The 26,851-nt window shown below is 40.6% G+C and overlaps 21 protein-coding genes across 21 annotated transcripts; 18 read left to right on the forward strand and 3 right to left on the reverse strand.

Annotated features, from left to right (window-relative positions):
* Nucleotides 1-133: 133 nt before the first annotated feature.
* On the forward strand, nt 134-5,185 carry M896_041450 (myosin heavy chain; the record flags this gene model as incomplete). Its single annotated transcript, XM_014708503.1, has 1 exon — nt 134-5,185. One exon carries the CDS (start codon nt 134-136, stop codon nt 5,183-5,185), a length of 5,052 nt encoding a protein of 1,683 aa, XP_014563989.1.
* A 113-nt stretch (nt 5,186-5,298) lies between these two features.
* On the forward strand, nt 5,299-5,472 carry M896_041460 (ribosomal protein L29e; the record flags this gene model as incomplete). Its single annotated transcript, XM_014708504.1, has 1 exon — nt 5,299-5,472. The coding sequence occupies one exon, from the start codon at nt 5,299-5,301 to the stop codon at nt 5,470-5,472; it is 174 nt and encodes a 57-aa protein (XP_014563990.1).
* A 54-nt stretch (nt 5,473-5,526) lies between these two features.
* Nucleotides 5,527-5,949, forward strand: M896_041470 (uncharacterized protein; the record flags this gene model as incomplete). Its single annotated transcript, XM_014708505.1, has 1 exon — nt 5,527-5,949. The coding sequence occupies one exon, from the start codon at nt 5,527-5,529 to the stop codon at nt 5,947-5,949; it is 423 nt and encodes a 140-aa protein (XP_014563991.1).
* Nucleotides 5,950-6,396: 447 nt separating this feature from the next.
* On the forward strand, nt 6,397-6,654 carry M896_041480 (ribosomal protein S27; the record flags this gene model as incomplete). Its single annotated transcript, XM_014708506.1, has 1 exon — nt 6,397-6,654. One exon carries the CDS (start codon nt 6,397-6,399, stop codon nt 6,652-6,654), a length of 258 nt encoding a protein of 85 aa, XP_014563992.1.
* A 78-nt stretch (nt 6,655-6,732) lies between these two features.
* M896_041490 (subunit theta of T-complex protein 1) lies at nt 6,733-8,187 on the forward strand (the record flags this gene model as incomplete). The annotated part of the gene is made up of 1 exon (XM_014708507.1): nt 6,733-8,187. The coding sequence occupies one exon, from the start codon at nt 6,733-6,735 to the stop codon at nt 8,185-8,187; it is 1,455 nt and encodes a 484-aa protein (XP_014563993.1).
* Nucleotides 8,188-8,347: 160 nt separating this feature from the next.
* M896_041500 (homeodomain-containing protein) lies at nt 8,348-8,743 on the forward strand (the record flags this gene model as incomplete). The annotated part of the gene is made up of 1 exon (XM_014708508.1): nt 8,348-8,743. One exon carries the CDS (start codon nt 8,348-8,350, stop codon nt 8,741-8,743), a length of 396 nt encoding a protein of 131 aa, XP_014563994.1.
* Nucleotides 8,744-9,148: 405 nt separating this feature from the next.
* On the forward strand, nt 9,149-10,006 carry M896_041510 (uncharacterized protein; the record flags this gene model as incomplete). The annotated part of the gene is made up of 1 exon (XM_014708509.1): nt 9,149-10,006. The coding sequence occupies one exon, from the start codon at nt 9,149-9,151 to the stop codon at nt 10,004-10,006; it is 858 nt and encodes a 285-aa protein (XP_014563995.1).
* Nucleotides 10,007-10,068: 62 nt separating this feature from the next.
* M896_041520 (uncharacterized protein) lies at nt 10,069-10,611 on the forward strand (the record flags this gene model as incomplete). Its single annotated transcript, XM_014708510.1, has 1 exon — nt 10,069-10,611. The coding sequence occupies one exon, from the start codon at nt 10,069-10,071 to the stop codon at nt 10,609-10,611; it is 543 nt and encodes a 180-aa protein (XP_014563996.1).
* A 36-nt stretch (nt 10,612-10,647) lies between these two features.
* Nucleotides 10,648-11,337, forward strand: M896_041530 (dolichol-phosphate mannosyltransferase; the record flags this gene model as incomplete). The annotated part of the gene is made up of 1 exon (XM_014708511.1): nt 10,648-11,337. One exon carries the CDS (start codon nt 10,648-10,650, stop codon nt 11,335-11,337), a length of 690 nt encoding a protein of 229 aa, XP_014563997.1.
* Nucleotides 11,338-11,472: 135 nt separating this feature from the next.
* On the forward strand, nt 11,473-13,722 carry M896_041540 (topoisomerase IA; the record flags this gene model as incomplete). Its single annotated transcript, XM_014708512.1, has 1 exon — nt 11,473-13,722. One exon carries the CDS (start codon nt 11,473-11,475, stop codon nt 13,720-13,722), a length of 2,250 nt encoding a protein of 749 aa, XP_014563998.1.
* Nucleotides 13,723-13,988: 266 nt separating this feature from the next.
* On the forward strand, nt 13,989-14,462 carry M896_041550 (uncharacterized protein; the record flags this gene model as incomplete). Its single annotated transcript, XM_014708513.1, has 1 exon — nt 13,989-14,462. One exon carries the CDS (start codon nt 13,989-13,991, stop codon nt 14,460-14,462), a length of 474 nt encoding a protein of 157 aa, XP_014563999.1.
* Nucleotides 14,463-14,537: 75 nt separating this feature from the next.
* Nucleotides 14,538-15,566, forward strand: M896_041560 (actin-like protein; the record flags this gene model as incomplete). Its single annotated transcript, XM_014708514.1, has 1 exon — nt 14,538-15,566. One exon carries the CDS (start codon nt 14,538-14,540, stop codon nt 15,564-15,566), a length of 1,029 nt encoding a protein of 342 aa, XP_014564000.1.
* Nucleotides 15,567-15,651: 85 nt separating this feature from the next.
* M896_041570 (translation elongation factor EF-1 alpha) lies at nt 15,652-17,181 on the forward strand (the record flags this gene model as incomplete). The annotated part of the gene is made up of 1 exon (XM_014708515.1): nt 15,652-17,181. One exon carries the CDS (start codon nt 15,652-15,654, stop codon nt 17,179-17,181), a length of 1,530 nt encoding a protein of 509 aa, XP_014564001.1.
* A 102-nt stretch (nt 17,182-17,283) lies between these two features.
* Nucleotides 17,284-18,225, reverse strand: M896_041580 (subunit A of DNA topoisomerase VI; the record flags this gene model as incomplete). Its single annotated transcript, XM_014708516.1, has 1 exon — nt 17,284-18,225. One exon carries the CDS (start codon nt 18,223-18,225, stop codon nt 17,284-17,286), a length of 942 nt encoding a protein of 313 aa, XP_014564002.1.
* A 53-nt stretch (nt 18,226-18,278) lies between these two features.
* On the forward strand, nt 18,279-18,785 carry M896_041590 (uncharacterized protein; the record flags this gene model as incomplete). The annotated part of the gene is made up of 1 exon (XM_014708517.1): nt 18,279-18,785. One exon carries the CDS (start codon nt 18,279-18,281, stop codon nt 18,783-18,785), a length of 507 nt encoding a protein of 168 aa, XP_014564003.1.
* A 246-nt stretch (nt 18,786-19,031) lies between these two features.
* On the forward strand, nt 19,032-19,997 carry M896_041600 (alpha-1,2 mannosyl-transferase; the record flags this gene model as incomplete). Its single annotated transcript, XM_014708518.1, has 1 exon — nt 19,032-19,997. The coding sequence occupies one exon, from the start codon at nt 19,032-19,034 to the stop codon at nt 19,995-19,997; it is 966 nt and encodes a 321-aa protein (XP_014564004.1).
* A 94-nt stretch (nt 19,998-20,091) lies between these two features.
* Nucleotides 20,092-22,836, forward strand: M896_041610 (valyl-tRNA synthetase; the record flags this gene model as incomplete). Its single annotated transcript, XM_014708519.1, has 1 exon — nt 20,092-22,836. One exon carries the CDS (start codon nt 20,092-20,094, stop codon nt 22,834-22,836), a length of 2,745 nt encoding a protein of 914 aa, XP_014564005.1.
* Nucleotides 22,837-22,926: 90 nt separating this feature from the next.
* On the reverse strand, nt 22,927-23,577 carry M896_041620 (uncharacterized protein; the record flags this gene model as incomplete). The annotated part of the gene is made up of 1 exon (XM_014708520.1): nt 22,927-23,577. One exon carries the CDS (start codon nt 23,575-23,577, stop codon nt 22,927-22,929), a length of 651 nt encoding a protein of 216 aa, XP_014564006.1.
* A 242-nt stretch (nt 23,578-23,819) lies between these two features.
* M896_041630 (subunit beta of pyruvate dehydrogenase) lies at nt 23,820-24,797 on the forward strand (the record flags this gene model as incomplete). Its single annotated transcript, XM_014708521.1, has 1 exon — nt 23,820-24,797. The coding sequence occupies one exon, from the start codon at nt 23,820-23,822 to the stop codon at nt 24,795-24,797; it is 978 nt and encodes a 325-aa protein (XP_014564007.1).
* Nucleotides 24,798-24,817: 20 nt separating this feature from the next.
* M896_041640 (translation initiation factor IF1A) lies at nt 24,818-25,177 on the reverse strand (the record flags this gene model as incomplete). The annotated part of the gene is made up of 1 exon (XM_014708522.1): nt 24,818-25,177. One exon carries the CDS (start codon nt 25,175-25,177, stop codon nt 24,818-24,820), a length of 360 nt encoding a protein of 119 aa, XP_014564008.1.
* A 404-nt stretch (nt 25,178-25,581) lies between these two features.
* Nucleotides 25,582-26,796, forward strand: M896_041650 (amino acid permease; the record flags this gene model as incomplete). Its single annotated transcript, XM_014708523.1, has 1 exon — nt 25,582-26,796. The coding sequence occupies one exon, from the start codon at nt 25,582-25,584 to the stop codon at nt 26,794-26,796; it is 1,215 nt and encodes a 404-aa protein (XP_014564009.1).
* Nucleotides 26,797-26,851: the final 55 nt, after the last annotated feature.

A 26,851-nucleotide genomic window follows, 5' to 3' on the forward strand; every position in this document is an offset into this window, starting at 1 on the left:
CTGGATCCGATGTCTAATGGGCCTGGTGACTGTCTCATATCAGGTGTGATTCCTGAGTCAATAAGCATGCAGGGATGCCAAGGAAAATTTAAATATGGGTGGTATTTCTGTGTGTGTGCGAAGGGATCCACAAATGCAGGGACTAGTAAACAAAGAAGATGACGAAGATGTTTTGGAAGCAAGAAGGATTCGCATTGATGAAGATGTACAGAAGAAATTTAGTGAGAGGAAGTGGGTTTGGATTCCTAACGAAAAGGATTCGTATGCAGGAGGATATATTGTGAAGGAGTCTGAGGACGGAGTGAAGGTGGATTGTGGTGGGGTGATAGTTGAATGTAGAAGCAAGGATGTGTTTAGGATGAATCCGCCGAAGTTTGACATGGTTGAGGATCTTGCAGAGCTGAGTTATCTCAATGAGCCTAGTGTGTTACACAATCTTAAGCGCAGGTACCAGAATGGAAGGATATACACGTACTCGGGGCTTTTTTTGCTTGCAATAAATCCGTACAGGGGCCTGAGGATCTATGGAGAAAAAGATGTGAAGAGATACACATTAAGCAAGAAGTACGAGCTTGAGCCACACATATTTGCGATTGCAAATGAAGCATACAGACTGATGGTGTCGAATGGAGAGAATCAGTCGATCTTGATTACTGGAGAATCTGGAGCAGGAAAGACAGAGAATACCAAGAGGGTAGTTGAGTTTCTTGCGATGGTTGCAGGATACAGGGGGATGGAGGTTGATGTTGACAGGCAAATAATAGATGCGAATCCGATTCTTGAGGCGTTTGGAAATGCACAGACAGTGAAGAACAATAACTCGAGCAGGTTTGGAAAGTTCATTAAGATTAAGTTCAATGGAGGAAATATATGTGGAGCACACATTGAAAAGTATCTTCTTGAGAAGTCTCGGGTGACTGGACAGAATGTAAATGAAAGGAACTATCATATTTTCTACCAGCTGCTTGCAAGCTCTGAGGCGATGAAGAAGCTGCTGCTCCTTGATGGAGAAGTGAAGGATTACAGATATCTGAAGGGATCAAGATACACGATTCCGGATGTTGATGATGGAGAGGAATTCAAGAGGCTTGTGGAAGCGATGGATGTTTTGAGGATTGACAAGGACGAGCAGATGGGATACTTCAGGATTGTGTCTGCGATTCTTCATCTTGGTAATATTGAGTTTGGAGAGAAAGACGGAGTTGCAGAGATTGTGAATCTTGAGGTTGCAGAGAAGGCATGTAGACTGTTGAATATTTCACTTGTGGAGTTTATCAAGAGACTGATACATCCGATGATTAAGGCCGGCAATGAGTATGTGATGCATGAAAGGAACAAGGAGCAGGTAGTGAAGATAGTTGATGGGCTTTCAAGGATTCTATATGACAAGATGTTTGATGGGGTTGTTGAGAGGATTAACCTGTCACTTAGTTCGAGGCATAAAGGAAGTTTTATTGGGGTGCTTGATATTGCAGGATTTGAAATATTTGAGAAGAACTCGTTTGAACAGTTCTGCATAAACTACACGAATGAGAAGCTGCAACAGTTTTTCAATCACCATATGTTTATTCTTGAGCAGGAGGTATACAGACAAGAGGATATTGAATGGGACTTTATTGACTTTGGACTTGATCTACAACCTACGATTGATCTAATTGAGAAGAGCAATCCGATTGGGATTCTAAGCTATTTAGACGAGGAGTGTGTGATGCCTATGGCTACTGAGAAGACTTTTCTTGGAAAATTATCTGGAAGTGTCAGGCATAATAAGTTTGAGGTTGATAAGATCAGGGATGTGTTTATATTGAACCATTATGCAGGGAATGTTGAATATAGTGTTCAGGAATGGTTGTCTAAGAACAAGGATCCGCACTCTGAAGCATTGACATCACTGATACAGACTTCTGAGGATGGGATGGTGTCGAAGCTGAGTCTGAATGAAACACAACTAAAGAAGGGATTTTTCCGAACTGTCTCTCAGAAGCACAAGGAGCAGCTTGGATCGTTGATGCAGCAGTTGCAGGGGACTAATCCTCATTTTGTAAGATGTATTATCCCGAATCTTGAGAAGAGTGGGGAATATCTGAGCAATGCACTTGTGCTTGATCAATTGAGATGCAATGGAGTTCTTGAGGGCATAAGGATCAGTAGACAAGGGTTTCCGTCACGTATGAGATATGAAGAGTTTGTGGGCAGGTACAAGATACTTATGGGAAGTGTAGATGGAGATGAGTATCTTGATGGAGGGATGTGTATGGAGTATTTCAGGAATGGATGTCGACAAATTCTTGATAGGATGGGTCTTGGGAGCAATCAATATAGGCTTGGAATAAGCAAGGTGTTTTTCAGACAAGGGGTTCTTGCAGATATTGAGGATATGAAAGAAAGCAAGGTTAGTGAGGTAGTGAAGGAGATGCAAGCATTGATAAGAAAGAGACTTGTTCACAGGAGATACAATCTTGAGAAGAGGAGAATGCATGGAGTGGAAGTGATACAGAGGAATGCACGTGTGTGTTGTGAGATTCAGCGATGGAGCTGGTGGCGATTGTATCAGAAGATTAAGCCGCTGCTTGATGTTAAGAAGAAGGATGACGAGCTGAAGGGGAAAGAAGCAGAGATACAAGAATATGTAAGGCAGTTAGAGATGGAGAAGGAGCGAGGAGTGAGAATAGAAGAGAGTCTGAAACGTGAGATGCTGCGAAGGGAAGAGATGGAGAAGAATGTTGAGGAAGAAAAGAGATACTCTGCTGAGAAAGAAGAATTGTTGATGGCATTGAGAAGGAGGATAGATGAACTAGAGAATGAAGAAATGGTTCTTAAGGAGACGAATTTGAAGACAAGACAAGATGCAGATGAAAATAAGAGAAGAGTGGAAGAATATAAGAGTGAGTATGAAAGATTGTGCAAGAGTAAGGTTCAAGAATATGAAGAGATAGCAAAGTATAAGAATGAGGTGATGAGACAGATGAATGTAATAAGTGAGCAGGAGAGAAGAATGATGGAGATGCGAGAGGAGTTGATCAGCAAGTCGAGTGAGAATGATGCAAGGGTTGAGAGGATGTTGAATGAGGGTACAGAAGAGATTTTGAGACTGGGTAGGATGAATAAGGAGAAAGAAGAGGAGATTGAACAGATTCGAAAGGAGCAGAGAGAGACAGAGAGAAGTGAAGAGGAGTTAAGGAAAGAGAAGAAAGCGATTGAAGAAGAGATTGTGGAACTTCGAATTGGATGTGCAAATGGATTGAGATGGAGAGAAGAGCTAATGGGAATGAAGAAGGAGCATGAGATGATGCAAAGGAAGCTTAAGGATGAGGTTGAAGATGTGCAGTTAGAGAATGAGCGATTGGAAGACGAGTTGAAGAAAGAGATGAAGAAAGTTGAGGAAATGAAGAGTATGAGGAAGAAAGCAGTGGACGAGGTTGATTATGAGAAGAGTAGAGGAGATAAGCTTGAGAGAATGTATCAGGAGGAAAAGAAGTTACATGAGGAGGCTGAAGAGCAGCTGCAGAGGGAGAAGATGTTTAAGGATGCTACACAAGAGTCGTTATTAGAGAAGATCAAGGGGCTTAAGAAGAGTATGAAGGAGATGAGTGAGAAGCTGAAAGGAGAAGAGATGATGAATAAGCAGTTGATGGCTGAGAAGGAAGATGTGTGTGAGGAGATAAGGATGCTGCAACAATCGAAGTTAGATGAGATATTTGACCGTGAGGCTGGATTTAACAGTGTAAGGAAGGGTCTGCAAATGGAGATACAAAGACTTGAGAGGGAGAATCAGAAGCTGAGCATGGATTTGATGGAGATGAAGGCGATGAATGATGTGAGTGAAGAGAGTGTGTCTGGAGCAGAAAAGATGTATGCAATGCTTGAAGAGGAGAGGAAGAAGAGGAAGGAAGTTGAGTATCAGGTGTCTGAGCAGGAGAGTAGAAATGTGATGTTGAGCAGTGAAGTGGAGATGCTGAAGGAGATGATTGAGATAGAGAAGCGAGGAAGAGAGGAGATGATGAAAGACCAGGAGAAGGATCTGTCTGTGTGCAGGAGTGTGAAGCAAGTAAAGAAAGAGGTTGATGAGCTGAGCAATGAGCTGAGTGTGATAGTTGATGGGTTTAATGTACAGTATGTGAATGTTTTGAATGGATATAAGGAAGAGGTTAGGAGAATGGAGAAAGAGGCGGTTGAGAAGGAGATTGAGAATGAGAAGATGAAGATTGAGGTGATAGCTATTGAGGAGAAGAATGTAGAGATGAAGAAACAGATGTTGGAGTATGAGGCGAGAATTGAAGAGAAGAGCAGGATGTGTGATGCAGCAATGAATGAGATGGCAATGCATAAAGAAAAGAGCAGGATGATGGAGGAGAGTATATGGGAAAAGGAAGAAGAGGTTAAGAGATATGTTGAGAAGTTTGAAGAGTGGAATGTGCTGTTTGAAGGGTTGGTGAGTAAAGTTGAAGAGGAAGTGAAGGCTATTGAGAATGCAGATGAGGAAAGAAGGAAAATGGCTGAGGAGATGAAGAGATGGAATGAGGAAGGAAAGAGGAGCGTGAGTGTACTTGAGGAGCGATATACGAAAGAGATGATGGCGAAAGTGAAGGATGCGATTGAAGAGGAAAGAAGGAAGATGGAATATTTTGAAGGGAAGCATTTGAAGCTTTTGAAGAGATATGAAGAGATGGAGGAGAAGCAGCAGAATCTAATTGAAAAGCATGCTCTTGATGCATTGAGGATTGAAAGGTTGGAAGCGGAGAAGAGTGTTTACAAGGAGAATGAGATGCGCAATGCAGGGCTGATGAGTATGTATGAATCTGAGATAAACACATTGAAGCGATGTACGCGATTTAAGGAAGAGGTGCTTATGGGATTTGGAGGAGCGAACGGAAGTGTTGTTTATGTGAATGATAAGGAGAAGTACTGTGTGCAGGAGCGTAGGAGGATTGATGCAGAGCAGGAAATGCATAAGATGAGTGAGGAAAAGCAGGCGCAGATGGTAGTGAATAAAAGACTACGAGAGGAGGTTGAGAGACTGAGAGGCGAGATTGAAGCAAACAGGTTGCAGTCGCTAGAGATGAAGAAGAGGCAGGGAGTGCAGATGCTGACGATAAGTCGCCTTAGCAAGGAGCTTGATGAAGAAAGGGAGATGGCAAAGCTGCTCAGGTCACTGAAGTGTGTGTCCAAGAAGGCGCGAGGATGATTGAAAAGCTAAGCGCTTGAATGGGATTTGTAATATATGAAGTGTATATGAGCATGTTTCTATGCTTTGAGTAATGGAATGTAATGAAGAAAATTTTGATCCCTCATACAGAAATGTCTAAGAAGAAGAATCACACGAATCATAATCAGAACAGGAAGGACCACAGGAATGGAATAAAGAAGGCAAGGATGCCACGATTCTGTGAGTTTGAAGGACTTCACCCGAGTACGGTGATGAGGATGGAGGAAGCAGCAAGGTTGTGGAATGAGGCTGTTTTTAGGAAGTGAGAGGAATAAATGGTTTTCTATGAGTTGTTTGTATTTTGTGAGTTTGCCCTAGGAATGGTGTTGGTGATTGATGTGTTTAGGGTTCCTGGAGAGTTTGTGTTGCAGGAGCTATTTGGAAGGACGGTGACGAATGAGCTGAATGGAGGAGTGGAGAAAATGATTGAAAAGATGCTAGTGGATGACAATGTGCATGTGGTGCATAAAGAAGCGATTTGTGAGAATGAAATGAGATGGCTGCGGTACTACAGCAATGAGGTAGTGGAGGTGCTTACGGAGATGAATGTGCAGTATGTGAACAAGAACAAGAAGACGGTGAAGTACTATTATGTAACTAGGGATTGTATGGGAAGATGCAAGGGACTTGAAGAAGTAGAAGAAGGATGTGTTGAGAAGAAGGAGATGCATGACAAAACAAGCTACCTGCCGTATATTGAAGCTCAGTGTGATGAGGAAGTGATATTTCCAGATGATGAGTGAATATGAAATAGGTAGGTGAGTGTGTGATAAGTAAATAAGTGAATAGTAGGTGAGTGTGATAATGAATTAAGGATGTAATGAATAGCTGAGTGTGATAATGAATGAGGATGTGCATGAAATAAGTAATTGAATGATAAGTGGGGATGATGATGAGTAAGCAAATAAGTAATTAGGTAAATAAGTGTTTGTATGAAATAATAAATAAGCATGTCATAGTGAACTATAAGAACAATTTGAAGATGAAAAAAGTATTTGCATAAGTAAATGTGTGATGATGAGTTAATAAAGTAAAATATGTGTGTTAAATATGAAATCAGCAAATATAAGTAAAGAATAATATGCATGAAATGAGCATGATATAAAGACATATATGAATATTGGGTTATTTGAAAAGTATTGTATTGCTGCAGTTTTGATGAGAAGAAAAAATTGCTGAGACCCCAATAAATGGCATCTGATCTGAGGTTTCCAGAGAAAGAGCAAGTGATGTATACGCACAAGAAGGACCGTCTTTACAGAGAAGGTAACGGATTTTTTATGCTTGTGAGATGTGGAGGGTGCAGGAACACGACGCACTGTTACTCGCATTCTCAGATGAACATATCGTGTGGGAAGTGCAATGACATTATCCTGACGTCTTCTGGAGGACTTGCTACGGTTTCTGCTGGATGCGAGTTTAAGAAGGTTGCGAGAAATAGTGATTAAAGGTTTATTGGTTTCTGAGTTGTTCTAGTATGTGGAGAAGGATGAGATGAATGAAAGGCGAAAATTTTTGAGCCCTGAATGGATTTTGGGCAGACACACCTTGGAGGGCTGATATCGAATTCTCAGCAGGATGAGAAGGCGAAGCACTATGTGGTTGGCTCACGGATAAAGATGGGTTGTGAACTGATGAAGAATCTGTATGGAAAGTCATGGCATGTAAAGCTTGTGGAGAATAGCTATGGACAGGTTATTGTAACGTCGCAGGCGAGTGTGATATATGACAGTGTGAAAGCGAACCATCCGTTTGTGAAGTTACTACAGGAATATGTAAAGAAGATGGATGTGGTTGGAGATGGATCAAAGCTGTTTGTCCTTCTTGTGTCTGAATTGTTATCTGAGATGCTTATCGGGGTTAACAAGGGAATGAAGCCTGCGTTATTGAGTGGGATGCTTAGGGAGATGTATAAGGAGATTGATGGAATGGCAGGAAGCTTGATGATTGAGCATGAGATTGACTTTGAAGATGTGGAGAGCATAAAGAAGGTACTCCGAGGGGTGGTGAAGGATGAGCATCTTGAGAGGATAGTGAGTGAAGGAGTGAGATGCACGAAAGGATTTGAGAGTGAGGATATAAGGGTATGCAAGGTTGGATGCGGAAGTATGGAGGATAGTTATGTTGTTGAGGGGATGGTGTTTAACAGAGCGCCTGAAGGAGAGGTTAAGAGTGTGAAGAATGGAAGGACGTCGATATATAACTGTGGATTGGAGATTAGCAGGACTGAGCTGAAAGGAACTGTTCTTCTGAAGACAGCTGATGAATTACTAGCGTTTAGCAAGGATGAGAATATAAGGACACGTGAGATGGTTGAGTCTTTGAGTGCGGATGTGATTGTGTGCAGTGGGAAGGTTGATAAGATATATCTTGATTTTTTGAATAAGTGTGAAAAGCTGGTGTTTAAGGTGAGCAGCAAGCATGACCTACGGAGGATACGAGAAGTGATGGGAGGACATATTTCATCGAGTCTGTGCACACAGGCGGAGGACTTTATGGGAGAGATAGATGAAGTGGTGGTGTTTAGTGAGGGGAAGGAGAAGTACACGAAGTTTGTATCGAAGAGCAAGAGGAAGTATACGCTGGTGTTGAAGAGCTCTGTAAAGGCTGTGCTTGATGAGCATGAGAGGATTGTTCAGAAGGCGCTGACTGTTTTGAGCAAGAATGTGAATAATGGAAAGATATGGCTGGTTGAAGGGGCAGGAAGGTTTGAACGAAGGATGTCTATGAAGATGATGGAGAGGAGCGGTAGTGAGAGTGGCTCTCGAGGGTTTGTGTATAAGTGTGTTGGGAACGCTCTTGGACGATATAAACAATATGATGAGGAGATATATGATGTTTACAATGCGAAGGTGAAGGCGCTGAAGTATGCGGTTGAGTTTATTGCTATGTTTTTTGAAACGAGTGATTATTTGATTGGAAAACCTGAGGCGATGAGTATCAGTGCACGAGAGAATCAGAATTGGGACGAGGACCACTGAGAATGATTAAAATTGATGATTTGATGTTATATTGTGATTGTGGAGTGATTATGAGATCTATTGGAAAGGGGATATATGAAAAGATTGCGAAGATCTGATTTTGTAACGGTTGTGTGATTTGATATATAAAATTGATTAATTTATGGGCTGTGATTAGAGAATGCGATTGAAAGCTGGAAAGAAGGAAAAGAAAGTGAAGTTTATTGATTCTACAAATGAGATAATAAAGCACATGAATACGTCTGAGAATGGAAAGCGATCAAGGCTCAGACTGAATGCACAGCAAGCAAGTATTCTGGAGCAAAGCTTCAAGAATGGTAGTCACCCAAGTAATAAAGTCAAAGCAGAGCTGGCGATGGTTTTATGTATTCCTTTGAAGAATGTGCAGATTTGGTTCCAAAACAGACGAGCGAAGGAGAAAATTGGAGTAGGAGCAATGAAAGTAGTAGATGGAGAGGAAACAGAGATGATGAGATTTGATGAGAGGGCAGAATACCAGACTACGTGCTCAATTGATTTTCCTGTTGATGAGAAGTATTTTTCTGAGTACTATTAATTTTGAAGATCTCATGACGATTTGAGTTTATCAGTAAATGATTTGATTAATAGATAGTTTTTTATAAGTAGATAATTTTTCATAAGTAGATAATTTTTTACAAGTAGATAATTTTTTATATTTTATATAAACATGGATGTGAATATCAATGTGTTGGTATGAAGCGATCATTTAGATATATTGAGATATTGTGAATGCAAATATATTATGATTGTGAATAACCCTGCTTTCTGAGTCGCCTTTTCTTTATGGTGTAAGGTGCTATTAGAAGCAATAGTAATGGCATTCTATGTAAATGACTGCATGGTGCCAACATTTTTGTCTAATGTTTGATTTGGAGATTTGTGAATGTGTTTGTATAAGATGTGATGTAACGAAAGAAGAATGATTTAGAAAACCCCTTGGATGCTGATTTTTGCGAATTTATGTAAAGACGTTGAGTTTGAAGTACAGAATGTGAACGGAAGAGTGTTTTTGAACGGAATGGTGGAGGGAGTGGGATTCAGAGGAGTTGAGAGGAATTCGCCATGCAACTTTTGGGTTGTTAAGGCAGGCAATGGAGAGATTGATATGAAGAGCGCAGTGCAAGCGAGAATGGTTTCTGTTGAGACGGTGTATGAAAGCGGAGCAGTGAGTAGGGAAGCTGGAATTGACGAGCTGTACATGTCTTTTGGAAACAAGAGGATGATGGATTATGTCAAAAGAAAGATCATTGACCGAAGCAATGGAACGTTTGTGAGATCTAAGATTCAGGCAAAGATACAAATTCTACCGCCAATAAATGAAAATGCAAAGGATGTAGAGGAATATTTTGTGCTTGAAAGGATGTTTCCGACGAGTGTTCTTGATGAGTTTTCGAAGATTAATCTCGGATCTGTGGAACTACATGCAGATCTTGAGACATTTAAGCAAGATATAGGGATGAAGATACACTTTTTGCTGGCTGATTGTATTATGAAGGTGCTAGAGAAGAAGTATGTAACAAGAGATTGCCTGAGCGACTCTGAGTATTCGAGTTTTTTTGATGTGATCAAGAATGAGATTGAAGAGATGAGGCTGACGCCTCTGTGCAGAGATCGACTTGCAGTTCTTTGCTATATTCTATTGTTTCAGATTGAAGGGTTTTGTGTGCACTATGACATGCTACCGAAGTTTGGGTTTGGGAAGGAAAAGGTAGTGAGTATACTTAAGCTGATAGGGTGCGAATATTTGAAAGCTAAAGAGATGTATTCAATGACCAAGAAGCCCAAGAGACTGGGATAGAAGAAGTGTGCAAAAAGGACAGAGGTTAACAAGAGAAAATGTTAGAGAGATTGAATCCCTGGATGAAGAGCAGTAGCTTTGAAAGGCGACTGTTTGAGAGGTATGGGGAAGGGCCTATACCGAAGGAGGATGTTGGAATGGTTCTTGAAGAGGCTGTTGCTAACAAGATGATAGAAAGAGGCGAGATCAAGGATTACAAAAGTAGGGAGTATGAGGTTGCAGAGCTATTGGGGATGATAAGGGGATGGCGAACTGACTTTTTGAAGGAGTCATTTAGTTTGAATGATATTTCATGCCAGGAAGAAAGCAGTGTTTTAGAGAGAAGTGAAATTGTTGACGAAGGGATGAGAAGCTGTAGTGCAGATTGGAGAGGAGAGTCGTTTTTGATGAGGGACGAGGAGCTTTTGTCGTCCTTGAGAGACAAGACACGAATGATTACGTCTAGAGGAGGGCTTAATGGAAAGAAGATGGCAAGGAATGTTCTGAAGGCATGGGAGGAGTATGAAGAACGGTATGCTCGAGTGAGTGGAAGGAGATATTGGTATTTGTGTGTATTGTTGGTTGTGATTCCATTGTATTGTCTGTATGTTCCAAGGCCATTTTAGTTGATGAGGTATATTAAATTTGAAGCATTACAATCCATGTATAATGTAATAATACCAACATATAATGAGAAGGATAACATTGGTACGTTGCTGCTTATGGTTTCTGATGTTATGAAAGAGGTTGGAAAGCCATTTAAGATTGTGGTTGTTGATGACGGGAGTCCTGATGGAACCTGTGATGTTGTAAGGAGGATGAAGATTGATGAAGTACATCTGGTGGAGAGGGAAAAGAAGCTGGGCTTGGGAAGTGCATATAGAGCTGCACTTGAGTACTGTGAGTATGAGTTTACGGTAATGATGGATGGAGACATGTCGCATGATCCGATTTACATTAAGGAAATGATCAAGATTCAAAAGAATGGGGCAGACATTGTGGCAGGGAGTAGATACAATGGAGGTGGTGTTTATGGATGGCCAATGAGCAGAAAGGTTGTGAGTGTAGGATCGAACAATTTAGCAAGGATTTTTTTGGGGATTGGTATTTCTGATGTTACGGGAAGTTTCCGACTGTACAGGACGGATGTATTGAAGCTTTTAGTGCAAAAGTCGAGATGTATGGGATATTCGTTCCAGATGGAGTTGATTTGTCTAGCGCTGAGACATGGATTTAAGGTGAGTGAATGTCCGATTGTTTTCCATGAGCGATGCAGGGGTGCTTCTAAGCTGAGTGTGAAAGAGATTCTGATGTATGCGAAGACAGTAGGTGTGTTGTTTATGAGCATTTGATTAAATTTTGTGGATGATGTTGTTTTATGCTGATTTGAATGATTGTGCATGAGTTATCTTGGACCATGAATTGATGCAGGTAGACGTGTGGCTTATTTTAGATGCGTGATGTAACTGTGGCATTGGCAGCCCTGGATGAGGATATTGAATGTTGCGGAAAAACCTTCTGTTGCGAAATCGATATCACTGGTGTTGTCTAGTTCGTTGAGCATCAAGAGGGGACTGCATCAATGCTGTCCGAACATACAATTTGACAATGGAAACGAGATGGTTTTCACAAGTGTGCTAGGACATCTGTTTTCGAGCGACTTTGAGAGCAAGTGCCGATGGAATGAAATTGATCCCGAGCAGCTGTTTACAGAAAGGATTGTGAAATATGTGCAGCCTGATTTCATGCGCATTAAGGAGAATATTGAGAGAGAGGCGCAGAGAGCGGACATGGTTATTATATGGACGGATTGCGACCGAGAGGGAGAGAATATTGGACGGCAGATAAGGGATGTGGTGTATGGAGTAAAGCGGATCCAAGTGAGGAGAGCAAGGTTTTCAGGGATTACACGAAAGGATGTACAGAATGCGCTTGACAATCTGGAGGATGTGAATGAAGCTGAGGCAGATGCGGTGGACTCGAGGATTGAGCTTGATTTACGAATAGGTTCAGCATTTACAAGATTACAGACACTGTCGATTGGAAGTGAGTGCAAGGATAAGAAGATTTTGAGTTTTGGACCATGCCAGATACCTACGCTAGGATTTGTGGTTGAACGAGCAAGGGAAAGGGAGAAGTTTATTTGTGAAGCTTTTTGGACACTGAGGTATATAGTGAAGAACGAAGGACGTGAGAATATGTTTTTGTGGAGACGAGGATCTGTGTTTGATAGGAATTGTGTGATTTATTTTTTTAGGCGATTGGAAAAACAAGAGGCAAGGATAGTGTCTAGGAAGGTTATAGAGAGAACCAAGTATAAGCCACTGCCATTGAGAACTGTTGAGCTGCAGCGTAAGTGCTCGAGCTATTTCAAGATGAGCGGGCACATGATTATGGAGATAGCGGAAGGATTGTACAATAAGGGATATATTAGCTATCCAAGGACTGAGACGGATGTTTTTGACAAGAAATTTGATTTTATGCATGTTATTCTGAAGATATGTAAGGATTCAAAAGTTGGAGTTCATGCAAGTAAGCTGAAAGATGGGTTTAAGCACCCACGAAGTGGAAAGAACAATGACATGGCGCATCTACCGATATATCCATTGAGGGATGGCGAAGGACTGAGTGGAAAAGACAGGGATGTGTATGAGTTTGTGTGCAGAAGGTTTTTGGGATGCCTGAATGATGATGCAAAAGGCTTAGAGACGTGCTATGAGATGATGGTTGGAGATGAGGTGTTTGAGATGAAAGGACTGCAGGTTGTTGAGAGGAACTATCTGGAGGTGTATTACTATGAGAAATGGGACGAGAAGGAAGTGAGTGCGTTTGTAGAAGGAGAGGTAGTGAAGGGAAATATGAGTGTAGAAGAAGGAAAGACAAGTGCGCCTGAGTATTTGAATGAAGCTGAGCTGATAAGTTTAATGGACAAGAATGGGATAGGGACTGATGCAACAATACATGAGCACATTCACAAGATTCAGGAAAGAGGATACGCTAGAAGGGTTGGTGAGGAAATACGACCTTTGAGTCTTGGAACAGCGCTTATTGATGCGTATGAGATGTTTGGACTGGAAGTGAGCAAGTCCAAGTTGAGGAAGGAGCTTGAGCAGAAGCTGAAGGAGATATCATCTGGAAGAATGGAAGGAAGAAATGTTGTTGAGAATGAGATTTTAGTGTACAAGAGAATATATGGTGTTTTGAAGAGGAATATTGCAGAGTTTGCGAGAGTGGTTATTAAAGGAATTGATTGTGAGGAGAAGCCTATGAAGGAAGAAAAAAGCCGAAGAGGAGAAGAAAGGAAGTTTGTGAACTATTCTAATGAAAATACTGAAAAGCGAGTTGTTAAAGAGAATGTGAGGAATGGCAGTTTTAAGACAAGTGATATAAAGGGAATGAAAGTCAAGGAGGAAGTTGGACAAGTGAAGAAGAGTGAGGGGAGTTCAAAGAAGATTTGCGAGTGTGGGGTAGAAGGGAAGGTTTTGGAGGTGAAGCAGGGAAGCAATTCAGGAAGGAAGTTTTACTGTTGTGGTAGGTATCCGAAGATGTGTTATTTCTTTGAATGGATGGATGATCGAGTTGATGGAATGAGAAAGGAAGCAAATGAAGGGATTAAGTGTCATTGTGGATATGAGCCACAGCTTTTGACTGCAAATACTGAGAGCAACAAGGGAAGGAAGTTTTACAAGTGTAAGAAGGTTTACAAGCCATGTAAGTTTTTTGAATGGGAGGAATAATGAATTAATGAGTAGATGTGGAGAGTAAGTAAGTAATATAGAGTAAGTAAGTAATAGAGAAGTGAGTAATATAGAGTAAGCAAGTAATAGAGAAGTGTGTGATTGAGTGATTGATGAGTAAATCAATCGATGGAAATGATTGAGCGAAGAGTGAATTCTCCTTTATGTGTGATTTATGAGAATTGATGTGATATTTATTGATAGTGTCAGGTATGCAAACCCCTTTTAAGGTATAAAAATTATGGAATGGGAAGACTGAGCAGTAGATGAATACGGAGACGAGTAGCAAACACTCAGCAGATATTTCTAAGGGAGTTGAAGGAGAGATAAGTAAAAATGAAGTAGATAAAGCCGAAGTGAACAAGAGTGAAATAATAGAAGGAACAAACATGCACACTCAAGAGTTGAGCGCAGCGAAACCTGAATTGAAAGCAGAGAACAGTGTTAATGCAAAATCTAAGAATGTGAGCGAGGAAGATAAATGCATTACAAAAACACCAGAAGGTGTAGTGATAGTTTCGATGGATGAGCTTATGAAGTATAGTGACGAGAAGTATAGCGACAAAGAAGGAAAGAAGATGATATTTGGGATGTGGCTGAATGCGGAGTTTAAGAATGAGCTACAGAGAAGCAAGAACAATGTGAAGATATTTAAGATTCTATCTATTGTGTCTGCAGCAGTGATTATTGGAATAGTAGTGTATGTGATTATTAAGGTTGTAAGCAGCTTTCTATCATGAACAAGGGAAGAGCGACCAAATATGGTATTAAATGTATTTTGAGTAGTATGTGAGAATAGGAGAGCAAGCCCTTTGATGTATGTTGTTGGGGATGTGATTTCATCGACTGTTGATATTGGGAGTGAGACATATAAGATTGGATATTGTGGTAGTAAGTTGCCTAGTGTGTATGGATCTTCAATGCTATGGAGGGATGAGATTGTGCAGCCTGTGAAGCGATCAGTGATTGGGGATGTTGCTTCGTACCTTGGGATATTGAGTGGAGGGATTCCGAGGGATACTGAGTCGTTAGTGGTTTGTGAGAACAGTATGGAAGAAGAGGGGGTGAAAAGGAAGGTTCTAGGGTATTTGATGGAGAAGAGATTGTGCAGCTCTGTTTTATTTGTGAAGAGCGGGATTCTGGATGTTTTTTCGTATGGACGAAGCAGTGGAGTGGTGGTGAGTTTTGGTGGAGGAAGCACACAGGTATGCAGTGTTGTTGAAGGACTCATTACTTGTAGAAGGCAGATTGATGTTGGAGGGATTGATTTTACAGTTGAAGTGAGGAGAGCGATTGAGAGCGCAGGAGTCGATTTTGAGAAAGAGAGTGGAAAGGTATGGGGAGCGATGCCTGTGGAAAGAAGGGAGTTTGAGAAGAACGAGATATGTAGATATGTGAAGGAAGCGGTATGTGAATATGGAGAGAAAGAGATGATGGAATGGAGATATGAGTTAAGAGATAGAAAAGTGGTTGATTTTGATGCAATAAGGAGAGAGATATGCGAGAAGATAACGCAAGTGTGTAGGATAGTGATTGAGGTGATTGAGATGAATGCAGGAGGAGTAAAGTCGATGCTTGCCGGGAATATAATGGTGAGTGGAGGATTAGGGATGATGAAAGGGATTGAGGCAATGATGAATTGTGAATTTGAAAAGGAAAAGCCGAAGTGGAAGATTCGGGTGACTGTGGATAGGAATAGGTTTAGTACGTTTTGTGGAGGATCTATAGTTGGGTCGATGGGAAGTGCAAAGAGCCTTTATATTGGGATTAGGGATTATGACGAATATGGAGAAGGAATTGTTGATAGGAAGAGAAGTGAATGGATAGTGGAAGCAGGAGAATAGAGGGGATATTTAGAGGAAGTAGAGTGATGGAGAAGTGAAGGAATTAGAGTATTGAGATGGAGTGATGGAAAACTACAGATAGTAGATGAATATGGAAATGAATGAAAGTGTATTGAATGAAATATATGAACTACAGAATAAAAGATGGAGAAGTATAAAAAAAAAATTTAAGCCCCCCCTTACAATGGCTGAGAACAATGAAAAGAAGCAGCTGAATGTTTGTGTGATAGGACATGTGGACTCTGGAAAGAGTACGACAGTTGGACAGTTTTTGTACAAACTTGGAACAGTGAATGACCGAGATCTTGAGAAGAACAAGAAGCTGGCGCAGGAGTATGGAAAGGACTCGTTTGAGTATGCGTTTGTGACTGACAAGACAGCAGAGGAAAGGCGAAGAGGAATTACAATAACTACCACTCTTGTGAAGGCAAGTACTGAGAAGTATGAATTGAATATTCTTGACTGCCCAGGACACATTGATTTTATCAAGAACATGGTGACTGGAGCAGCACAGGCAGATGTGGGAGTAGTAGTTGTGCCTGCTGATGGATTTGAAGCGTGCCTTGGTAAGAATGGAACTCTGCAAAGTCATATTATGATAGCAGGAGTGCTTGGATGCAAGAAGCTGGTTGTGTGTATTAACAAGATGGACTCGCCTGCGATCCCTGTGAATGAGAGAGCAAAGAAGTTCAATGACGTGAGGACGGAGATGGTGAAGACTGTGATCAGGAAATGCCATCCTGACAAGGACCCTATAGTAATACCGATATCTGCAAAGATGGGAGTGAATTTGATTGAGAATGGAGAGAAGTATGATTGGTTTGAGGGATGGAGTGACTCTAAGAACCCGGATGCACCAAAGATACATACGCTTGAGGCAGCACTGAATTACCAGACGACACCTGAGAGACCAAGTGACAAACCGCTAAGGATAGTTATATCTGGAATACACAAGATATCTGGAATTGGTAATGTGTACACGGGACGAGTTGACTCTGGAAAGATATTGACGAATATGAAGGTGGTGATACAGCCGGCAGGTGTGTATACTGAGGTGAAGAGTTTGGAGATTCATAGGCAGGCAAAGAAGGAGGTTGAGTGTGGAGAGAACTGTGGAATAGCATTTAAGAATGCATCAAAGGGAGACTTTGATCATGTGAAGACTGGACATGTGATATCCAAGGACGATGAGACAGCAGCGAAGCTGTATCCAGCAGCTGAGGCTAACATTGTGGTAACAGATAGGCCTACTGGATTTACTGCAGGATACAGTCCGTTCATATGCTTTGGAGTGCTAGGAGTGTCTACTGTGGTTGCATTTTTGAAGAAGAAGATGAATAAGCAGAGGATTGCAGAGGAGAATCCCGAGAGGATGGAGACTGGAGAGAGTGGAACTGTGGTTATTATACCTCAAAAGGCAGCAGTGTTTGACTCTGTAACGGAGTTCCCGTCTCTTGGAAGGTTTGCAGCGATGGACTCTAAGCAAGTGGTGTTTATTGGAAGTATTGTGCGACCGTTGACAGCGGAAATGCTACAGAGTGAGTATGGAATTACTGCGGATTCTGTAGGAGCCAAGGATGCTACTGCAGCAGCAGCAGGAAAGAAGAAGAAGTAAGTGTGAGGGGTGAACAGAAACAGCAAGTGATTGCTTGATGGAGCCTGAACAAAAATACTTATTTGGAAGGAGTTTTATATTAAAAGTTCTTCTATTAGTGGTTTATTTATGGTGTTGTTTTGACTCATAATGAATTTGTTTGAGTTTTTGTGAGATGATTGATTTTATGACGTGGGTGAATGTGCTGAAGAGTGCTTCCATCTCGAGTTTTTTGCCCAATTGCTTGATGAATAATGCATCTGATGCAAGCTCATCTATTTGTTCAAGTTTGTTGATCATGGAGATGTCGTACTTGTTAAGATCCATGAAGTCAGAGGTGTATATGTTATATGATGTGATGTGTTCTGCATGTATTCCTATTCGTTGGATCGAATTGATTCCAAGATTTGATGATGTCTTGGCACCGTATTTATACACGCTGTATATATGGATTCCAAATGGATCGAAGTCAAAAAGGCCCAGGATTGCAGCAGAGCTTTTCTCAAGCATTCTTAGCAATGTTATTGTGTTCCTACAAGGATATCCTTTGCCACATACAAACAATATCTGACTAAAGTAAGGCTCTTCAGCGAGCACAGCAGCGATTCTATGAAGGATTGTATCTTTTTCAACAACCACTATAATCGGATGAAGTGTAAATGCATCTGTGACACACGACATATCTGGAATAAGCTGTGGACTGAGTGATTGCGAACATAATTTTTCCACAGATGAAGTAAGGTTGGATTTATCGGTTCTTATAAGCGCGATGCTTCCAATGAATGTTCCTTTGAGTGTGTTTCTGATGCCGAGATTGGCTTTTGAAAGTCCTGTTTCATGCATAACGCCTGAAATAAGCCTATTCAGTGATTTTTGTGATCCAAATGTGTTTACAGCCATGTAGAAGATTTCTCTTTCGTTTCTTGTGGTGCCTGACAGCGCCATGTCGAACAGGATTTCATAGAGCTTGATCTTCATGAATGTGTTTTTTGCGTATGATCTACAGAGCATTTTCTCCACTACGTGTCTTATTGCACCGGCAACTGTCTGTTTATCTGACTCCATTGTTTTGCAGAGGCATAAATCATGCATATTGGTGAAACCCTCGGACAGTTTGAATGCTGTATACCATTGAAGCATATGAAAAGGTTGCACGAGTGCTTGAAAACCTTTGCATGAGTCGCAATAAGGGAAAAAAGAGTGTTTTCAAAGTAGTCAAGTACATGTCGAAGGAGCCGGTGTATTTAGTTAGATTGGATGGGAATGCGATGTATATTGTAAATGGCGAGAACTTTGTGCTTGAGAACATGGATTTTGAGATTGACGTTCCTGTGGAAAAGCGGGTTACGATTGAGTTCCATAGATTTGTGGCATGCATGAGTAATGAGATGAAAGGTGATATAGAGATGCAATGGACAGACACACCGTTGTTAGAGATAGATGTAGGAACGATTATGTGTGATGGAAAAGCCAATGGCACATTGATTATTTCAAGAGGGAAGCATGGATTGAAGTCTATTGAGAATATGTTAAAGAAGTTTGTAAGGATTGATTCGTGGATAAGCAGTAAGGGTGGAATAGAAAAGTCTATTGTGAATGCTCTTGTCTTGAATAAGATGATTTGAATAGGAAGTTCAAAGAGTAAGTTGATGATAGGATGATGAATGATTTTGAATAAGAAGTTCAAAGAGGATATTAAATGAGATAATTTCAAGAATGATTTGAAGAATGATTTTTAATAGGAAGTTCAAAGAGTAAGTTGATGAGTAAAAGTTGATGATTATTTTGAATAAGACAATTTGAACAATTCTTTGATTGATGATATTTGGCATAAACAAACAATGGATATCAAGAGAGATGTAAGGAATAACATGCTGATTCTGATACTTATTGGTCTGGTGCTTTGCAGAGAGAATGCAGTAATACTGATTTTATGCAGAAATGGAGACAAGGATGGGATAACAGGGAGTATAAAGAATTTTGAGGAAGTATTCAACAGGAAGTTTGGATACCCGTATGTGTTTCTGAATGATGAGGAGTTTACGGAAGACTTCAAGAGATCGATCAGAGAGGTTGTGTCGAGTGATGTTGAGTTTGGAAAGCTGGAGGCACATGAGTGGGAGGTTCCTGAATGGATAGATATGCAGCGTGCAAACGAGGAGATGAGGAAGATGGAGGAGAGGAAGGTGATATATGGAGGATCACTGTCATATAGGAAGATGTGCAGGTTTTTTTCGGGATTTTTCTATAGAAATAAGTTAGTACAAAAGTACGAATATTACTGGAGGATTGAACCTGATGTAAGATTTCTCTGTGAAATAGACTATGATCCGTTCAGGTACATGAGGGAAAGCAACAAGAAGTATGGGTTTGTGATATCTCTCGGAGAGTTTATGGAGACGATTCCCAATCTATTTGGAGAGGTTGTAAAGTTTATTACCAACAATATGAATATAATGAAGAAGGTGAATGGAAACAATTTTTTGCTAAATGCAGACAAGTCGTACAACGGATGCCATTTCTGGACAAATTTTGAAATAGCAAGTTTTGATATTTTCAGGAACGATGTTTATCAGAAGTACTTTGACTGGTTGGATAAGGCAGGAGGGTTTTTCTATGAAAGATGGGGAGATGCGCCTGTTCACAGCATTGCTGCATCGCTATTTTTGGACAAGAATCAGGTGCATTTTTTCAGCGACATGGGATATGAGCATCCTCCATTCAAGAATTGTCCAAAGGAGGCCTCTATGAAGATGAAGTGCAAATGTGACTCCACGCCTTCACAAGACATTTCATTTAATGCATGTATTAACCAGTACCTGAGGTCTAGGTTATGAGTATTGAATAATGAAATATTGTATGAATGAGCATAAAATGAGTATGAAATTAAACTAGATGAATATTTTTGGTGTATTTTTGTCCCGACTGAGAATGGAATCTGAGAAAGATGAAAAGAAAAGGATTAAAGAGGAGAAGAAAAGACAGAAGCTTGAGAAGTTTCTACAGAAGAAAACACAGGAAGTGAGTGTGACAAAACCCAGAGGAGAGTACAAATCAGGAGGATACGACCCTATGGAGATTGAAAGTAAATGGTATAAGTACTGGGAGAGCAATGGTCTTTTTAAGCCAATGCGCAGTGAGAAGAAGTATGTTATTCCCATTCCACCGCCAAATGTGACTGGAAATCTGCATATTGGGCATGCTATGATGGTTTCTATACAGGATGCGATATGCAGGTATAAAAGGATGTGTGGATATGAAGTTCTGTATATTCCCGGGACCGATCATGCAGGAATAGCAACACAAAGTGTTGTTTCTAAGCAATTGGCCAAGGAAGGAGTGGTTGATGTTGATCGAGGAAGGTTTTTGAAGAGAGCATGGGAATGGAAGAATACGCATGGAAGTAAGATATATGAGCAGTTTAAGAGACTGGGTACCAGTGTTGATTTTTCAAGGGAAAGATTTACTCTTGATCCTGGGATGAGTGATGCAGTTAGTGAGGCTTTTGTGAGATTGTATGAGAAAGGACTGATATACAGGGAGCCAAAGATAGTGAATTGGTGTGGGAAGTTGTGTACGACTATAAGTGATCTTGAGGTGAATCATGAAGAGATTGAACCGAATACTGTTATTCAGGTTGATGGAGGTATGTATGAGTTTGGAGTCATTTATCATGTGAAGTATCCATTAACTACATGTGCAGAATATAAAGGATGTGTTAGTGAACTACCAAGTGTTGAGATAGCAACCACAAGACCTGAAACGATTCTTGGAGACACAGCTATATGTGCGAATGCAAATGACGAACGATTTGGCAGTGATGGGATAAGGAAGATGTTTGGAGATGTATCTCGAGATACAAAGGTGTATGGAGTGAATCCATTGACAAAGAGAGTGATTCCTGTGATATTTGATGATTATGCAGACATGAGTTTTGGAACGGGCGTACTGAAGGTGACACCTGCACATGATGCAAATGATTTTGAGTTGTCTAAGAGACATGGGCTTGAATGTATTGTTGTATTTGATGAAAATAATAAAGTGAGTGTTGAGGGAGAGTTTAAAGGGCTTGGAAGGTTTGAAGCTAGGAAGGCGGTTATATGCGATCTTAAGTCTATGGGACTGTATGTGGGTAAGAAAGGACATCCTCAAGTGATTCCAAGATGCTCTAGATCGAATGATGTTATTGAGCCTATGATCAAAAGTCAGTGGTGGATGGATTGTAAGGAGATGGCAAGAAAAGCAATTGATGTGGTTAGGAATGGTGAGATGGATATTCTACCACCAGGTGCTGAGAAGCAATGGTATAAGTGGCTTGAGAATATAAGAGATTGGTGTTTATCAAGGCAGTTGTGGTGGGGACATAGGATACCAGCGTATAGAGTATCTGATGGACAGTGGGTAGTTGGAAGAACGAAGGAAGAGGCGTATGAGAAGATGAGAAAAGAGTATCCTGAGTGCAAGTGTACAATTGATGAAATGGAGCAGGACGAGGATGTATTAGACACCTGGTTTTCATCTGGGCTATGGCCATTTGCAGTGCTTGGATGGCCTAATATAGCAGATGATTATGCGCGATATTATCCAACTACGCTTCTTGAGACTGGTAGTGATATTCTTTTTTTCTGGGTTGCCAGGATGGCAATGCTAGGGATAGAACTTACGAGAAAGATCCCGTTTGATCAGGTTCTTCTGCATGGGATAGTTAGGGATGCACATGGAAGAAAGATGAGCAAAAGTCTTGGGAACGTGATAGACCCGATATTTGTGATAGATGGATGCAGCTTGAATGAACTTATTGCAACGATGAAGAGTGGAAACCTTGATGAGAAGGAAGTGAAAGTTGCTGAAGCAGCTTTGCGTAAAGACTTTCCGAACGGAATACCTAGATGTGGTGCAGATGCACTTCGTTTTACGTTACTCTCTTACACTTCAGGAATGAAAGACATTAATTTAGATGTGCTTAGGGTTGAAGGATACAGAAGGTTCTGCAATAAGATTTGGAATGCACAAAAGTTTGTTAAGATGATGGTTGATGAAGCAAAGGATTGCCTGAGCTCTGAATGTGGATATGCAGAGTATACTTTAAATGTCTCTGACCTTACTAATGGATTTGATTCTGGGCCGATTGAATGGATCCTTATGAAAAGAAACGAAACAATAGAGTATGTCAAAGAGATGATGGAGATGTATAAGTTTATGGAGGCAACACAGGCAATTCATCAGTTTTTTATGTATGACATTTGCGATGTTTTTATTGAGATTGTGAAAGGAAACAAGGAAAAGATGTATGTCAGTGTCTTACTGACAGTGTTTATTGACTCTATGAAGATATTTCATCCGTTCATGCCTTTTATTACTGAAGAAGTGTTTTCAAGCTACTTTGATACATCAATTTCAACATCGGAATATCCAGTAAGTGATGGTAATGCTCACAACAATAATTTTGGTGCAACATTACAACTGGTGAAGCATCTGAGAGGTTTATTGGAGACGAATGGGCCTGGAGGAATGAATGTGCTTGAGATTGTCCCTGGACCTGAGATTAACCACCATGATTTGAAATTTATCCATCTGCTTTGTAGAAGGATATGCAGTGTTGAAATATTATGCGATTATGACGAGAGGTTCTTGGACTTCGGAGGCACAAAAGCATATCTTCGGAAAATTGAATAAAAGAACATTGCTTATGTTTTATTGGGATTCATGTGGAGATGTAAGTGCTCTTTTGTTTTAGATTATGATTCAAAGACAAACACATATGCTTTAATTTAGCTTCTTGGCTGTGTGAGTGGACACCAAAAAATCTCTGCCTTTCCGGTAGTATTCCTGTATATCAGCTGGACAACTAAGGATCCACTTGTCCATGAGCACACGTATTTCTCCAAACACACTCTTCATTGCTGGATTGGTGAAGTATTGCTGCCTCACCATTGCAACAAGCGCCGTGCATGTGACAATGCTAGACTTCCTGAAGAAGATCATCAAGAACGAGACTGGAACAGTAAATGCTTCTGCAAGCAATGCCAGTCTACCAAGTGCAACATGATGTGCAGACAGTGACACACACACTGGATAAATACATGATGTTTCGAATATTTTTCTATTAGACAACACAAATGAGCTCATGTGATATATCGCCAGCAAATAGAACGGAAGTAGGAGCATTTCGTGAGGAAAAGTAAGAAAGACTGCGATACAATACACATTTGGCTGTGCAACCACTTCACCTATTGAAGATAGATGCGGAAGCAACGATATAGAATAAGACAACACCAGACTCATGACGTTGACGAAGTTCGGAAGTGGATACAGAGGAATTCTTAGCAAATGGAGAATTACGTACAGTGAGTAGTTTGCCACAAACAGCATATTCAGCGACATCCATACTTTCTTTGTAGGAGTTAGTTTAGGCATTCTTTTCTTTCAAGGGTTACCACAGTCATCTATAATACTTGTGGGTTGTTGGTTGAACGTGTATATAGAAAAGCAAGTCATTCATGCATGAATGATTATTTAACTTACAAAATACTTTAGTATCATGTAATGTTTACTAGAATTAATGCAAAGATTAAATATAATCGCATGTGATGTTATGCATTGAGTAGCAGGTACATCTGAAACACATCAATAATAACCAGATACCAAATACAAAACACATGATTACTGTCAGAGATGCATTGAATCAGGCAATTGAGGAAGAAATGGAGCGAGAAGAGCGTGTGTTTGTGATTGGGGAGGAGGTTGGTGTATCTGGAGGATGCCACGGTGTTACTAGAGGCCTTTATTACAAATATGGCTGTTGGAGAGTTCGTGATACTCCGATCAGTGAGATGGGATTCACAGGATTGGCCATAGGTGCTTCTTATCTTGGACTGAGACCAATAGTTGAGTTCATGACATGGAACTTTGCTCTGCAATCAATAGATCACATAATCAACTCATGTGCAAAGACACTGTATATGTCTGGAGGAATGATTAGCTGTCCGATTGTGTTTAGAGGACCAAATGGATTCAATCCGGGATACGCAGCGCAGCATACACAGGACTTCTGCGGGTATTACGGCGCAATTCCAGGACTGAAGGTGGTTGCTCCATACACAGCCAGAGATCACAAAGGCTTAATGAAAGCAGCAATCAGAGATAACAATCCGGTTGTTTTTCTTGAGAATGAGACACTTTACGATGATGTGTATGATGATATTACAGATGAATATGTGCAAGAGCTTGATAAAGCTGTTATTGAGGTTGCTGGAGCAGATGTTACCTTAATTGGCGTTTCTATTTCTGTAAAGATCTGCCTGGAGGCTGAAAAATTGTTAAGAACAAACGGAATATCAGCAGAGGTCATCAACCTTGTATCTGTAAGGCCCATAGACAAGCAAACCATTGTTGCATCGGCCATGAAAACACGAAATGTATTTGTTGTTGACTATGCATGGCCCTCCTTCAGCATAGCCTCTGAAATTTCTGCAATTATCCACGAGAACTGTTTTGACTCTCTACAGGCACCTGTGCAAAGGATAAGCGGTAAAGATATTCCAACGCCATACTCTGAGAACCTAGAGAAGATGTCTTTTCCAACACATCTTGATGTTGTAGAAGCAGTTATAAATACATACAGAAAGAAACAATAAATAATATCCGTTTTATTCTACTAAAGCATTTCTTCAAAGTCAATCAATGCAAATCCCTGATCATCTATTGAGAAGGTATCATCTTTTATCTCGCCATCGTCCTTCAGGATCTTGATTTCCTTGGGCATGTATTTCCTATCGATGTCTGCCTTCTTATCATCGCCATCTCTTATGCGTAGCAGCACTATGTCGCCAGGTCCCATCCTAACTCTTCTATAATCTCTTCCACGTATCTTTGCTATCCTTGCAACGCCATCAGAGCAGTTTACTCTGAACATACACTGTCCAAGCGGTGCAATTATTTGGCCATACGTTGTCTGCTCCTCCTCAGCAAACGCAAGTGCTCTGTCTCCGCTTTTATCTCCCCTCTTACCCCCCATTATCTGGGCAAGAGTATTGCAATTTTATCATCTCATCAGCATAGACATAACTTCTATTATTATTACACGTCTCGGGGCTTGATGTAATTCCTGCGTATGATATATCAAAATACTGAATGTATATGCTGTATCCATACAAATAGGCTAATCAGGTGCGAGTAATAACATATTTAGATAATAATTCATATATACGCATAATACTTAATAGTGTTTTACTAACATAACATATCATCTATGATAATGAGCTGCGGATCTGATTGTTCAATTAATCATGTTTGATTTTGTTGTATCTATCTTTATGTCTTGATTCGGTTATTGTCATACTTGACAGTTTATTACTGCTTGTATGTTCCATTTATGGTATGAAGATATATTGTTTAACAAGACGTGTGATCACCCCAATAATGAAAGATAGTCTAGGAACGATCTCCGCTGTGGTAACGATGGTGACTTCAATGATGGGCACAGGAATCAATTTCATGCCGGTTGCATTCCAAAATGTGGGATATGTCAGGGGTATTATTTTGATTAACTTTGTGGGGTTTCTGACATTTTTTTCACTGTTTGCAATTTCAGTAGCAGCACGCATGTCTAAGGACAGTGTGCCGACATACTCGTCTCTTGCATCGCACATATCGAAGTATTTGAAAATTCTGGTGGATGTTTCTACGTTTGTCAGCTGCTTTGGATCAAACATATTTTTCTACAGATACCTTGCAGGACTTATACAAAAGGTGATTGTGTCTTTCTTTGGATATGCAGATATTAGTTCTGAGATGGGAAGGAAGGCGATCGTTATAGCGATGCTTGTTCCTTTCTGTTTATTGTCTCTGAAGAAGAACTTGTCAAGTCTTAAGATTTCATCGTACATTACAGTTCTCTCTGTGAGCTATCTTGCACTGCTGATGGTTGCATACTGTGTATTCATAGGAGACACATGCTCAGACGAGCTAATCAAGATGCATGGACCTAACTTTTCAAGTGGAATCTCATACTTCATTCTAGCACTGTCATGCCAGGCAAACATGGTGAAGACATACACTGAGCTGGAGGTGCAGACAGTAGGCAGTATTGTGAAGGTGGCGCTGGGAGCATCGCTTTTTGGAACACTGATATACGGAACAGTTGGCCTGTGTGGATACATTGTCTTTGGAGATTCAATAAGAGGGTCTGTGATAGACTTGCTGATTGATCCGAGCAGTAACATCAACATATACCTGAAAAAACACACAATTGACTCATATGCAATATCATCAAAGATTGCATGCTTTGGGGCAATAATGGTTTTGTTTGGAGCGTTTCCTATGCAAATGAACCCGATGTGCGAGATCATACTGAGCTACATGGCAAAGGATAGCAGAAACGTAGATATGCTTTGGAAGAGGGTGATCTATGTAGTTATGGCCGCCTTTCTTTTGCTTGCGCTGATGAAGGATCTCAATATTGACACCATATTGCAGTTTGTGTCAATAACTGCGATCAACTTAACATCTTTTACGTATCCTTCAATATATTACTTGTTTGCCAAGAAAAATGTAAGTATAACAACGATTCTGGCAGGAGTCATGGGAATAGGCAGCATTGTTTCCATGGTGTACATGACACTTGACATACTGTAATTATTCTGTGGTTGACTCCAATCCGATCTTGATTGGATGAATCAGTGTAGTCTTT

This window comes from Ordospora colligata (genome assembly GCF_000803265.1).
Source record: "Ordospora colligata OC4 chromosome Unknown contig_04, whole genome shotgun sequence".
In the NCBI taxonomy this organism is placed as follows: domain Eukaryota; kingdom Fungi; phylum Microsporidia; family Ordosporidae; genus Ordospora; species Ordospora colligata.